We start from the raw sequence: 14,941 nt of genomic DNA, 5'->3' as shown, positions 1-14,941 counted from the left end.
GTGGGGGAGGGAGGGCTCAGGCTAATGGGGGAGGGGGGGGGCAAGGTGCGAGTCATGAGACAAGGAGGGGCTCGATGTGACCATATCGCCACAGCGCCCATCTCTGAGCCCTATACGTCTGGCCTCAGGGTCTCCACCTGCGGGTCGTAATTACTAGTCCCCAGGGACTCCCCCCTGAGGGCACGTCCCTCGTCAGAGTATTTAAATATGTTCCATGGTCGCCAGGTCTCCTCCCTTTGCTGACTGGAGAGGATCAGGTCCTCCATTCGACTAATTTCGTCTACTCGCCTAAGCCACTAGACCACGGTAGGCGGGTGTTGGGACTTCCAGCACAGTGGGATGCTGGCCTTAGCCGCGTCTAATAGGTGGCGCACTACCGATTTCTTATAGACCCGCGCCGGCACGACTGCCGCGTGGAGCAAAAGGAACGCCGGATCATCCTCAAGAATGCGGTCAGTGAACTTCCGGGTAATGCGCCGGACTTCTTGCCAGAAGTAGGTCGCAGGACCAAAACCAGCACCGGTCAGACGTCGTAGGGAATAAGTTATGCAGCAGGCCGGCGTCCTGTACCAACGGGACTTAACTACATTTTTTAGGACTGTTCACTAGAGATGATTTTGCCCACCTTCATGAAAAACATGGCTTAGGTCCCACTGGGACACTGGTTTGTTTCTTAATGCACAGGATGCATACGCTTTGCTGCACATTTTGGAAACGCATGTCACACTAAATGTTAATGGCACCCCAAACGCTGTTAGCAGGTCTTGTTGTGTGGCAAATGCCCCTTGAACGAGCCAAAATGCATGTTGAAAAAACGTGCAACACTTCACACCTGGAAAAGGTGCAGGAGCTTCTTTGGCATATTTGCTGTGCAAAGGGGCTGCCCTATGTGTAACGTTTAGATACAAATAGAAAACGTGCAAAAAAAAAAAAAGTTCCTCTTACGCAAAGTGTGAATAGAGCCTAAAAGTATTTAAAAAGAACTCCAAGTAGCTAGCAGCTTCAGTAATTTACAAGAAAATATATAAACCCGAACACTAGAAGTAAAAAACATATAATCAATACTAGGGAACTCCCCATCCTGGAAGATTCTTGGGAACAGCAATCAGATAATAAGTCAGGTTTTCCCTAATTACTCTCTAGGATGGTTTACTAGAGATTACAATTATGTTACCTAGGGTGCGATCACTTTTGAAGATACTTTTCTCCCAAAAAGCCTGATCTTGACTGGATAATGACAGGGTTTCATAAATAAGTGTTTAGGTTTGATCATATGCCTGCCTTGCATATCTGGTTTGCTGAAGCACCATCTTTTTCTGTTCAGGATGTTGACAGCGTTCTTGTGGGGTTAGCAGTAATGCATAGAGGACAAGGTTTATTTGCATATGCATTGGTAAAGCGGATATCTCTATGTATCCACTGGGCCATTTTTGGGACCACTGGAAATAAAATATAGGGCACGTCTTTTTCTGAAGTCGCTTGTGTTATCTATGTAACAAAGTATGCTTTTGCGTATATTAAAGGCTTGTTTACACCAGCCACTGCACTGCAACGCGACAACTGGTGTGCAGTGAGGTCTGGCTGGACCAGCACAGTATTGATGCACTGATACTAGAGCATTGCAATGTTTTGGATAGGTTCAAAGGGTGGCCTTGTAAGTCATTCCAAGACAGTTGCAATGTCCCATGGAGGTAATCCAGCATTGAGCTTTAGTTCGAGTAATGCTCTGAAGAAGCATTTGACTAGCGATTAAATACGTTTATTGTCCAGAAATATGGATAGTGCAGCCACCTGAACTTTGAGGGGGCTGGTAGCCAGCCTTTTAATGGCTCTTTTCTGGAGGAAATCTAGTTTTTAAGGCACTTTGTAAGAGTGGTATTCATTTGATCTGGTCCAGTCCTTTCTGCAGGGTTATTAATGGCTCCTCTACCAGTTGCTGAAATAGAAAAAACATTTTCTTATTGGCCATTGGCCACAAGGATCACTCTGCACTGTTATGAGCTGATATTCCTGATTACTTTCCATTGAAGGCTGGTTTGCGGGAAAGCATATGCAAGGTCAAAGTTTCATTCGTGGGCCAGTGCACCCAACTTTCTCAGGTTTTACTGCATGTGCAGAGAAAAAAAAAGCACCTTCTCTTCTGTCCAAAGGGTATTCAACTAGGGCGAGCTTTAAAAAGGTACCAAAAAAAATTAAAAGAAGAGGAGAATTCTGACACACCTGTAAATTCCATGTCTTGGAGTAGATTTACAGGAAACAGGGATTGGTTCTTAGACCATAAGCTACATGTCGAATTTTCAGATAAGACACTGGCAAATGCTTTGCTGGGTACATCCCTGAATGTTTCCATTAAGCCTTTGTCAATTCCACTAGGCTCCAGTTTTTGAACAATAATAGGATCACTGGAAAAAAAAAAAAAAAAAAAGGAGGGGGAACGACCCATGTCCTATATTGTACTCCAAGCTGGGCCTGCCAGAGCAAAGGAGGACTTCAAATTACTCTTCAAACACTTATCAACTGAATCCTGAGAGGTTGCAATGCCCTCAATAGAAACAATAGAATGAATATTCAAAAATGTCTGGGTCCACAGTGGGAACAGTACATTTCTTTTTAATTTTTTCTTCCATAGAGTACAAGGCAGCAAAAATTCCAGAGTAGGGCAAGTCATTATAAACAGCCCAGGGGGAACTGATGCATGCGCACAGGATTAGGATGTGATAACCAGTAATGTTCATAAAGCGTCCACATAATGTCAGTGCATGAAAGTTCAAAGCCTGTCAGGCTACAGGTACTCAAACAGGAGAAGGGGAAACAAACACTTAAGGCAAGTCTCTTCTGAGAGAAAAGCCGACTCTGTATGCATAGTACACCTCCAAGTGTAATATTTAACGTAAAAGACAATTGCACAGACAAATGGTAAGTCACAGAAGGAGTATATGTATAGGCTCATTGATCACATATTATTATAATATCGATGAGCCTATATACTGTATATATACTGCTTCTGTGAGTTACCATTTGCCAGTGCAATTGTCATTTACATTAAACCTATTACATTTAGAGGCACTTTTTGATTCCCCCCCCCCCCCCCCCCCGTTTGGTTTTCCATTATATACAGTCCAATCGGCTTGATTAAGGATAGGGAAAGGCTTTATAAGAATTGCCTTCCTTTTTGTCCCTATAGGAGAATGTGGTGGCTGAGTAGAGCTAGATTTATCTGGTGTAACATGGAGAACCAAGATCACCAGCCAGACGCTTGTAAAAGTAGGCAGTCTTTATTGGTCTCTCAAGACAAGCAAACAAAATAGCTTTTTCAGCTAAAGTAAATGCCAACAGTTCATAATCCAGGCCACAAAATGGCTCCCCATCAGCATACCGGTCCCAAACTTGGGTTTAGGGTTCCTGTCTGTTTTGAGGTACAAGAAAAGCTGCGGAAGCTCAGCAAACAGAGTATCAGACAGCCTACACTTTCTCACAGCTGTAGTCTACTCCACCCACCTTAGAGACAACTGCTGGCTGTTTCCTGTTCCTTTCCCGCACTCTTCTGTAGACAGGTTAAACCTTTCGGGACCACAGTCCCTGTAATAAGGGTTTGAGGTTCTTTCCAACGCAAAGTCTTTCCAAGACTCTGAATTCTAATTTCCTACAAATGAGAATTTATCAATCCTGAGAGACCTGCCATCCAGTCCTCTCCAACTGGGCTATCCTGCATTAGTGAGAATCTCTGAATACTTCAAAAGTTGTATTCAAGTCGCCTCCCTTAACCACTTGACCACCAGGCACATAAACCCACCTAATAACCAGACCAATTTTCAGCTTTCGGTGCTCTCACAATTTGAATGACAATTACTCAGTCATACAACATTGTACCCAAATGAAATTTTCGTCCTTTTTTTCACACAAAGAGAGCTTTCTTTTGGTGGTATTTAATCACAGTTGGGTTTTTTATTTTTTGCGCTATAAAAGAGAAAAAAGACTGAAAATTCTGTAAAAAAAATGAATTTTTCTTTGTTTCTGTTAGAAAATTTAGCAAATTTAGTATTTTTTATTCATTCTTTTGCATAATGTGAAAGATTAAGTTATGCCGAGTAAATAGATACCCAACATGTCACCCTTCAAAATTGCACACGCTCGTGGAATAGCGCCAAACTTCGCTACTTAAAAATCCCCATAGGCAATGTTTTAAATATTTTTACTGGTTATATGTTTTTAGTTACAGAGGAGGTCTAGGGACAAAATTATTGCTCTCGCTCCAACGTTTGCAGCGATACCTCACATGTGTGGCTTGAACACCGTTTTCATATGTGGGTGGGACTTACGTGTGCGTTCGCTTCTGCATGCGAGCACACGAGGACAGGGGCGCTTTAAAAAAAAATATATATTTTATTGTTCACTTTACTTTACTTTATTTTAGTTTGACAAGTTTTTCTGCAAAAAAATAAAAAATTTTGATCACTTTTATTCCTATTACAGGTAATGTAAACATCCCTTGTATTAGGAATATGGCATGACAGGTCCTCTTTACAGTGAGATATGGGGCCAATAAGACCCCATATCTCACTTCTAGGCTGGGAAGCAGAGTATTGCGGGGTATTGCAGAGTATTGCGGGGTATTGCAGAGTATTGCGGGGTATTGCGGGGCATTGCAGAGTATTGCGGGGTATTGCAGAGTATTGAAAGGTTTTTGCGGGGCTTTGCAGGGTATTGTGGGGTATTGCAGAGTATTGTGGGGTATTAAAGAAAAACAAAAAGCGGCGCCCTCTAAGCGTAGTATGGAGTTTAATAAGAAGGACAAACGACAACAAATCTTATGAGGGGTTACTCACAAAGATACAGGCAATACAGGTATTGGAATACTGGTGTCATCTGAGGCTGGCGTCTGGAGTGCATAAACTCTGCTGGAGAGATCTTCTCACAGGCTTCAGGCAGCGTGATGGTAAATCCACACAGTGGGGGCCGAGGGCGGTGTCTCTGGAGGTCCCTGGATGGTATCACAGCGCTGGTACTGGGGGAGGCAGAAACGCCACATTCGGCGCGGTGGAACGCAGCCGTGGAGCACCGTGGGGTGTAGATTATCATGACCGAATACCATACACCCTTTCCACAGGGTCCTCAACCTCAGATTGGCAAGACATGCTGGCCTGGCAAAAGGGATGCCTCCCAAAAAATAAAAACCAGAAGGTAGAGACAAATTTGCAGGAGGTAGGAAAACTAGAAATAAAGGATGAATGTTCCAAGGAACACTTTTGAACTCCTTTAGCGGTGTCCTCTGAAAATCAATCCCCTGTAGATCACTTTTCAGAGAGAGCGTTTGACAAAAGGCAAGTAGGCGCCAGGTTGCCTCAGATTTTAATCCCTAAAAAACTGCACTACCGTGCTGCAACCATTTTCATTGCTTACAGTTGAGGTGCAGCCCCATTAATTTGAATGGGTCACATTCAGGGGGCAGTACAAAAAGATGCAGCATGCAGAAGTTTTGGCGCGCTTTCTGAAACTGAGCCAAAACTGCAAGACCTCGTAGAAGTATATGGGAAAGCTTAGCTAGCATACACGAAAACCACAGGGTAAGCTGCTCTTTAGGAAAAGCGCAGCGGGGCAGTGTGAAGGAGCCCCTTAAAATATCTTGTAGAATAAACCACTAAAAGCAAAAATTCATTGCCAAAAATCAATACTATATTTACTATAACTCGAAAACCACCTCTAAGCAACAGCTTGATACCAACAATAAAATACAAAAAAACACAATACAATACAATAAAACTACTAGATAAACATAACTTACAAAGTGAACACCACAGCACCTACACTAGGAGAGGTCCAAGTCCAATTTGAGTTCCACAAATAGATTTGCAGTCAGACATTGGGGATTATTTATAAAAGCAGCAAATGAGATACATTACCAAACAAACATTCACAGGTGGTTAATCATCCCTTATAATTTAAAATTCATGAAAAACAGGAAGATTTACTCCAGTTAGACCCTTTTCACACTGGTGCCGTCTATAGCGTCGGTAGTAAAATATCGGTAAAACGCAGCTATTTTACGGTCGGATTTGCGACGCATTTCGGCCGCTAGCGGGGCGCTTTTAACCCCCGCTAGCGGCCAAAAAAAGGGTTAATATTGCCGGCGCTGCCCATTGATTTCAATGGGCAGTAGTGCATTAGGAGCCGTGAGTTTGCCGCTCCTAATGTGCTCCAAAGAAGATGCTGGAAGGAATTTTTCTGATGCCCTGCCAGCGCACCGAATAGAATGAATAGAGCAGCTCAGTGTGAAAGGAGTCTAAGTATTTGGTCAATGTCACATTCGCGGGTTTAAAATAAAAAATTAGGGCTGTGGAAATTAAAGATTAATTCCTCGAATAATCGTTAATTCTTTTGATCGGTAATAGTGGTGCAACAGATGGTAAATGATCCGAGATCCGAACAGGTCACCATATGGAAAGGCCGTGTGCCTCAGACTCTGAGCTCAGAGCTACTGCAACAGGGGAGAGAAAGGTCACGTAAGGGTGGTTCAAATCAGAGTAAGTGCTCTCTACTGTGAAGGTGAACAGTAAGCTGCACAGCTTGTTTTCATCTACAGATGTCCCTTATCTGCACAGGCAGCTTTTTGGTAAAGGTGAACAATACCGTTAAGTAAAATAATTTTAGTAACCTTCAGTTAAAACCACATATGAAAATAAAATTTAGCAAAAAACACTTTTCCTAGAGTCCATTCAGGGTCATTAAGGAAGTCCTTCACCTTTGATGATACTGCTGCCTACAGGATTGGACATAGACAAACAAATAACGAGCGCAGCACAGGATAACCCCTCCTACTCCCAGCATGCCTCAGTTTTGTGGCAAAGTAGCACTCAAGATGATCATAAAACACAGGAAAGTGAAACTGGCGCTGTTCAAAGGATTCCTAGAAAATTATTTTATGGAGAGCATAAAAATCTTTTTTTTTTCTCGTCCATTGAAGGACACATAGGTCTTATACTGTCAGGGAGTACCAAAACAATCCAACAGCAAATAAAGTGCTATACAGTAGTGTAAAACAGAAGACCAGGTAGCAGCCCTGCATATCTGGGAAACAGTAGTCTGATGCAGAAGAGCCCCAAGAGACACTTACAGATCTAGTGGTGTGTTCCTTCACAGGAAAGGGTGACATTTGATTCTTGAGACCATATACTTGTGTAATAATCTGTCTGAGCCACAGAGAATTAGTGGAACAGCAAGCTGGCTCAACCTTACAGGGACCATAAGGAATGGTATCCTTTTGCATAGGCAAGAGCCCAGACAAACCCAATGCAAATGTGTATGTTTGTACTGTACATAAATCTTTCATTAGAAGGCTCCTTTAGCATTTGGATGTTATCTAGGTAGGTTAAGGGTGACCACTTACAGTCAAAAAGTATTTTTAGGAGTGACTGGCAGCATCAATACCTGCCAATCTTTCTAATGTAATCCAACAAAGGTTTCCATTGCAAGGTTGATATCAAGTAGAATATTTACTGTGAAGCATAAGCAGTAACTCCAATGGTTGAAAATGCAAATTTACCTGAGTTGGTACCTTCACATCTTTCTCTATAACAGATAAATCATTGTAGAACTCCTTGATAGCATCTTTCAGCCTATCCACACTCATAGACATGGCTTCATCTAGTGCTTCATAATCATAGGAGGAAGATTTCCTAATTCTTTGAAACTGCTTCCTTTGAAGCTGTTTGAGGTAGAAGGCCCAGCGATTGGGGAATTCTCGCAACAGAGCACCAATCAAAGACACAACAAGAGGCGAGCCTGTGAAAAGACAAGAGGACAATGAAAACTAGGTTGCTCTCTCTAACGTGCCATTCTAACATATATGAACATAATCTAAGATAAAATATGTAACCATCATCTTAAAGCGGAGTTCCGCCTAAAAATGCAACTTCGCTTTTCGAAATCCTACCCGCTCTGGTGTCACATTTGGCACCTTTCGGGGGGGGGGGGGAGCAGATACCTGTGTAATCCAGGTATTTGCTCCCACTTCCAGGCATAGATCGCCGCAGTATCCATGGCGATCTACGCCATGTCCGGCCCCTCCTCTGCCCCCCCCCCCGTCTTCTGGGAGACATACAGGTCCCAGGAGACAGCAGAGACCAAGGAGATAGCGCAGCACTTTCACGCATGTTCAGTAGGGAACCAGGAAGTGAAGCCACAAAGCTTCACTTCCTGACTCCCTTACAGAAGATGGTGGCACCTCCACCCGAAAGCAGGACAGATCGGCTTTGGGTGCTGACATCGCAGGTGCCCTGGACAGGCAGGCAAGTGTCCGAATATTTTTAAAAACGTCAGCAGCTGCAGTATCTGTAGCAGCTGAATTTTTTATTTTATTCTTTTGCGGCAGAACACTGCTTGGATGATGATGCATTTTTGTCTTAATTACTTTTGTGTGTAAATTTCAGCTTTAGCTACTGAGCTCTGGGTTCAAAAGCATTTTTTATATCAATCTTTTATGTTAAGGGCCAGTTCACACCAGTCGCAGTTCCGTACAGTTTTGTGTGCATTTTTTCTGCACTAAAAATGCATGTACAGTGCTTTTCATGTATTCCAATGGCTCTAGTTGGCTCTAGTTCGTTCACACCATGCAGTCAGTTTCCGGTCAGTTTCCAGTGCAGAAACTGACTGCATGGTGCCAACTAGAGCCATTGGAATACATGGAAAACACTGCATGCATTTTGTGCAGAAAAAATGCACACAAAACTGTACGGAACTGCGTCTGCCCTAAAAGAAGTCTTAAGCCTAGAAGACTAGGTTAGTCTCAAACAATACTACCTGACAAAAAATAAAAAATAAATAAAAGTATGTATACATACTGTATATCCTTTCCCTTGTGGGGTTACTGTTTAATATAAATTGCTATACGGAGGTGTGTCCAGAAAGTAATAAGTGATATTTTAAAAATTCATCCTTTGAAAATATTTAAAAAAGTATGCACCTTGCGAGTGTAAACAACGCTCCCAGCGATTTTTACATTCTTCATAGCATCCCTGGAAGTCTTTAAATGGGATGGCGTTTAGAGGCTCTTTGGACAATATCCACACTACCAAAACGGAGTCACGATTTCATGAACAATTGACTTGGCAATTCCCATTTCCTCTGCAATCCATCTAATAGTGAGCCATCGGTCACTGTTGAGAACATACCTCACTGCATCCACATCCTGTTCTGTTTTGGACTGATGGCTACCTATCAGAATGACTGCAAAGGAAACAGAATTACAAAGTCAATTGGTTAGGAAATCGTGACTCAGGATTTGAAAGGGCACCATTTTGGTAGTGTGGATAACGTCCAAAGAGCCACTATGCAGGCTCTGAATGCCATCCCACTTGAAGACTTCCAGGGATGCTCTGAAGAATGGAAAAATTGTGAGCATTTTGTACACTCACAAGGAGCATACTTTGAAGAAGACAATGTTCAATTGTAATATTTTTCAATAAAAACATTTAAATATATCTTTCTCAATACTTTATGGACACAACTCATACTTCCTTACCGTTTTTGATTTAGCCTTGAATGCCACAAACTACTCGTATACTGCAATAATCTCTCCTACAAAACTTTTCAGGTACTGAGAAGACTCCCGATGTCATCACACATGGTAAAGGACACTTATATGGCTAAATGAATAATAGTTTGATAAATAAAAATAGGAACTTATTTGACTGTTTTCCAGTAAGGGGCTTATTTTAGAAGGCAAATATTGATGTGCAAAATTTTATTAACATATGGTGTGAAGTTTTACTAGTCTGACTACAGAATAAATTGAAACATGACATGATCCTAATGGTTACAACAATTTAGGTCAGCACCATAGTTATTGGCACTGGCTTGCGGAATAGGTCTTTGAAGTTCAGTTGCTTTGCCTACGCTAAAGCCTAGTACACACGAGCCTAATGCTGGGCAACATCGGGCAGTAAAAAAAAAAAAAAAAAAAAACACACACAAGACATTTGACCTGTGTGTACGGGAGATGGTCTGACAGAAGCCAGAAGTTTGGCTGGCTTCCGTCGGATGAGCATGCTGAAAAACCAGCAGCCAACCAGCTCCCGTTCAGTGCTGACAGGAGGGTTCCCCTCTCAGAACACAATAGCTCAGTGGAGGAGATCGCTGTACTAGCATCAGATTGTTAGTACAGGGGATCTGACCCGAGCTGTCAGTTTTTTTCCCCATCCAACCTGTTGGGTTGAATGAAAAAAAAAAAAACTGTTATGCCACGTACACACGATCGGTTCACCTGATGAAAGCAGACCGATGGATTTTTTTCATCAGATATCCGATGAAGCCGACTTTCATCAGTCTTGCCTACACACCATCAGTTAAAAATCCGATCGTGTCCAACGCTGTGACGTAAAACACAACGACGTGCTGAGAAAAATGAAGTTCAATGCTTCCGAGCATGAGTCGACTTGATTGTGAGCATGCGTGGATTTTTGACCGATGGATTTCCCCACAGAAATATCGTTTTTTTAACCATCAGAAAATTTTAAAACAGGTTCTATTTTTTTTCCCATCTGGGAAAAAAAACAGATGGGGCCCACACACGATCGGTTCGTCTGATGAAAACTGACTCGTTTTCATCAGACGAACCGATCGTGTGTACAGGGCATTAGTGTGTAGTAGGCTTTAGCACTCAGGACAGCTGTGTGCATGGCAAAGATGTCATTGACTAGAGATCTGACTTTGCCTAGAGCTTGATACAGCATATTGAAACACATAACCAGAGTGTTTTACCTTTCGATTCCTTTATGATTTGTTGCGCCTCTTCTGGCAGTTCTTCCACACCCTTATCAACATAACGAGACAGAATTTCCAGGCCTTTCGTGTGCTCTAGTTCACTGTCCACATGAACAAAGCGTTTTATTCCTTTGGGAGAGAACATTTGTATCAGTGAGGCTAGATGACTTTAAAACTGGATAAAATGTTCTAGTAAAAGATAAATAAAGAAAAAAAAACTATCAAAAAAAGAAAAAAGGGGGAGAAGAAATCCAACACTGTCACTCAATGGTGAATGCATGGTGGTAGTGAAAGAAATCATACCATGACTAAAAGCCAAGATTACAGCAATTTATTACATTTTACATAACGTGATCATTAGGAGAACAATGAACACCTGAGATCAATGGTGGCTGCCCACGTAGTACGTACCAGACACAGCATCCGTTACACTTTTGTCTCTGCTTGTAATGAGGACCCGGCCTTGGACGTCAAATGCCTTCAACACCCAGGGATCCCAAACATCATCCAATATTAAAAGGCTTCTACGAAAAAAAGAATGTGTAATTGTTTGCCATTTTTCCGGGACCATTAACATACAATACTTTTTAATAATCCTTTTGTAAAATCTTAGCTGGAATGAATGTCCAAGTTGTGTGGCATTATTTTCAGTGTTTATATGGGAAAAAAAAATTATCAAAAAGGCTTACTGTAACACAACAATGTTAACTGTTTATATACATTTTTAATAAGTGCAAAAAAAAAAAAAAAATCGTTGATCCTGACAGAAATTTTCTAACCCGACTTCCTGTGTACTCTTTTCAGTTACATTGTTCCCAGCTATTTCTGTGGACTAAGAAAAAACACCTCCTTGCTGCTATAAAGAAGAAATCTAAGGTGTTCTTTAGTCCTGTCCTTGAGTGTGAAAACTGCTCCTCCATAGATGCAGTATGGTGAATGAGCATTAGAAACCTTGGGCCGGATTCAAAGAGATTTGCGCATTTATTACGGAGGCGCAGGGCAACGATTTTGCCCTGCGCCCCCGCAATTTTTTTGTGCTGCCCTCGATTCACGGAGCATAAGCTCCGTAAATTGCAAAATGCCCGGTTCAAGAGCACGCAATTTAAATGATCCCGTAGGGGGCGGGAATCATTTAAATTAGGTGCGTTCCCGTGCCGAGCGTAGAGCGCATGCTCCGTCGGGAAAGTTTCCCAACGTGCATTGCGGCAAATGATGTCGCAAGGACGTCAATTGCTTCAAAGTGAACGTGAATGGCGTCCAGCGCCATTCACGATTCACTTACGCAAACTACGTAAAATTCTAATTTCGCGACGCGGGAACGACGGGTATACGTAACATGGGCTGCCCCTGCTAATAGCAGGGGCAGCCTTGCGCGAAAACCGCCGTACATAAACGACGTAAATTGCGTACGCAGGGCTCACGCAACGTTGTGAATCGGTGTTAGTATGCAATTTGCATACTATACACTGAGCACAATGGGAGCGCCCCCTAGCGGTCATTGCAAGAATGCAGCCTAAGATATGCGGGCATAAGAGCCTTATGCCGCGCAGATCTTAGGCTGCAGTCGGCGTAACGAGGTTCCTGAATCAGGAGCACTCGTTACGCCGGGGCAAGTAAGCAATTGCGCTGTGTAACCTATGGTTACACAGGCGCAATTGCTTCTTGAATCCACCCCCTAGTGTTTTATTGGCAGGATCAACCAGTGTGTTACTGGTAGGATCACCAGATGAAAATATATGCCGGAAAAAGATCTGGTGGCTGCATTCGTTTTATAAGGATTAGTAATCTGCATTTATTAAACAATTTTCTTAGGTTTAAATATGCTTTAATATTGGGAGAGACCAAAAAATATTATAAAAAGTTCATATGTCTTCATAAAAAGGTACTGTTCTCCACTACTTCAAAACTTTGCATGTATGCGGATGATGTCATGCTCTTTCTGACCCAACCCCAGATCTCCCTACCCAATCTGTTCACCCTTCTCTCCAAATTTGCCTCTATCTCGGGACTTACAGTTAATGTAACAAAGTCTACTGCACTTCCCGTTAACTTACCCTCTGCTCAGTGTGAGACTCTCCGTAATTCCTTCCCATTTCAGTGGTCAGTCAATAAGATTCCCTATTTGGGCGTCTATATCACACCGCATTGGTCTTCCATTTTTGCTGCAAATTATCCGGCATGTGTGTCCCGTCTTCGTAATCTGCTTAAGGTTTGGAGCTCCTACCGCATTTCGTTTCTTGGGAGAGTCACGGCGGTCAAAATGACCCTTTTACCAAAGCTTTTGTATCTTTTTAGAGCCCTTCCTGTTATGATCAATCCCTTATTGACAAACTACAGCGGGAGGTCAATAGGTTTATCTGGCAGGACAAGCGGCCCAGGTTTTCCAAACATGCTTTATATAACTCTCAAACCACCGGGGGTCTTGGCCTCCCAAATCTTTGCCTGTATTTCCTGGCCGCTCGTTTCTCTCAGATGGCTCAATGGAATATTCCAGATTCCAAGGTACCCTGGGTCAGGTTCGAATCGTTATCGATCAGACATTATTTTCGCCCATATATTTTATGGTCCCCTTCCAACTTTGCACATAAACTAGCCTCCCTTAACTCCCTAGTGACACATTCTCTCATCCTTTGGTATCGCTATAAGAATAGACTTGGCCTGAAGTCATCTGCGCCCAGAGGCTCGTCTTTTCTGGGAGAACCCTTATTTTTCACGGCCTTTCAGCATCCTGAGAGTTTTTCGTGGTGGATTTCTAACTCCTTGGTCACACTGGCTGATCTTCAACTTGGGGATACATTTGCCACATTTGACCTCCTCCGCTCACAAAAACAGATTTCACTTAGGGAACACTATCATTTTTTACAAATAAGAAATTTTTATGTTTCTCATTTTGCTCTGTCCCCATCCTCTCCTCCTACTCCCTTTGAACGGATCTGCCGTGACTCCCCCAGGGGCAAAGGCCTAATTTCCAGCCTGTATAAATTGGCACTGGTTTCGTATTTCCCCCAGGGATGCTCCATATAAACACAAATGGGAATCGGACTGTAATGAACAGTTCACCCTGGAGGTATGGGACATAATGTTGGATAACTTGAGCAAAGCCTCAAAATCTCTGGCGGTTAGAGAAACGGCCTACAAAGTACTAACTAGATGGTACTATACCCCATGTAGACTTCAAGCCATGTTTCCAGGAACATCTGGACTATGCTTTAGGGGTTGTCAGCTCCCAGGTACCTTTAAACACATATTTTGGGACTGTGTACTACTTTCCCCAGTTTGGAGGAAAGTAACCGCCATTGCTTCTGCAATCCCTGGTACCTCTCTACAGCTCACAGTCTCCATGTGTCTCCTTGGTGCACCGATCCCAGGTATATTCCGTAAAGAAGAATGTCTTATACATACCATTTGTATTTCTACCTTATGGGCTATTGCTCTGCACTGGAAGACTCCCGTAATACCCCTGTCCTCTATTCTACATAGAATGGATTTGATTATGCTTATGGAGAGGATTTTGTATACACTACAGGATAAGATGCACTTGTTCGAGAGTAGATGGGAAGGTTGGAAAACCCATAGGCAAATTTTACTGCCACACAACTGTGGCCAATCCGGGTCACCGGAACATGCATGAGTGGTACTCTCAGGTATACCCTCCCTACGGTTTTGTAGGTGTATTTAATGTCTAATATTAATGATCGGTGCATTTTTTATTTATTTTTGTATGTATTTTAGTTTTGTATGCTTCAATATTTTTCTTTTTTGTTTTGATTTGCATGATTGTTTCTTTATCATTCATTTTATGTTATGTACTGTCCTATGACTGTATATTTTACTTTGTCTCAATAAAAAACATTTGTAAACAAATAAAAAGGTACTGTTCATTCTAAGTGCACCATTTACCTAGGGAAAAGGCGGTTCAAGAGTAGTCGCAGGCGGTCTCTTGCCTCCTCAATGTTGAGAGGGGGTCTCTGTGAATACTTGCAGTCCTGATCCAGACGTGTACAGAGATTCTGCAGCTTCATCAGCAGTCCTGCTTTGTCCTGTTTCCCAATAGAAACCCAATGTACTCCCCCTGGAAAACAGTCTGCACAAAAGAATATGGAAGAAATTCGTTATTGGTAAAACCAACCAATTACTGTACTAAGGAGAAAAAAGCTACACTGAAAAACGCTGATTAAAACTA

At 42.4% G+C, this 14,941-nt stretch overlaps 1 protein-coding gene across 3 annotated transcripts in view; it reads right to left on the bottom strand.

Annotated features, from left to right (window-relative positions):
• Positions 1–14,941, bottom strand: part of APAF1 (apoptotic peptidase activating factor 1) — a 123,445-nt gene that overhangs the window by 93,348 nt on the left and 15,156 nt on the right. For all 3 annotated transcript variants that reach the window (XR_005747927.1, XM_040344340.1, XM_040344339.1), the window contains exons 5-8: positions 14,659–14,842; positions 11,170–11,282; positions 10,756–10,887; positions 7,541–7,779 (exon numbers count right to left, since the gene is read on the bottom strand). Coding sequence is in view for 2 of the 3 variants with exons in the window: in XM_040344340.1 (XP_040200274.1) it covers positions 7,541–7,779; positions 10,756–10,887; positions 11,170–11,282; positions 14,659–14,842 (668 nt within the window). In the remaining variant the exon portion in view is untranslated. The remainder of the gene's footprint in view (positions 1–7,540; positions 7,780–10,755; positions 10,888–11,169; positions 11,283–14,658; positions 14,843–14,941) is intronic.

This window comes from Rana temporaria, chromosome 3 (assembly GCF_905171775.1).
Source record: "Rana temporaria chromosome 3, aRanTem1.1, whole genome shotgun sequence".
Classification (NCBI taxonomy): domain Eukaryota; kingdom Metazoa; phylum Chordata; class Amphibia; order Anura; family Ranidae; genus Rana; species Rana temporaria.
The sequence above is the reverse complement of the archived record's forward strand: the minus strand, read 5'-3'. Positions and strand labels throughout refer to the sequence as shown.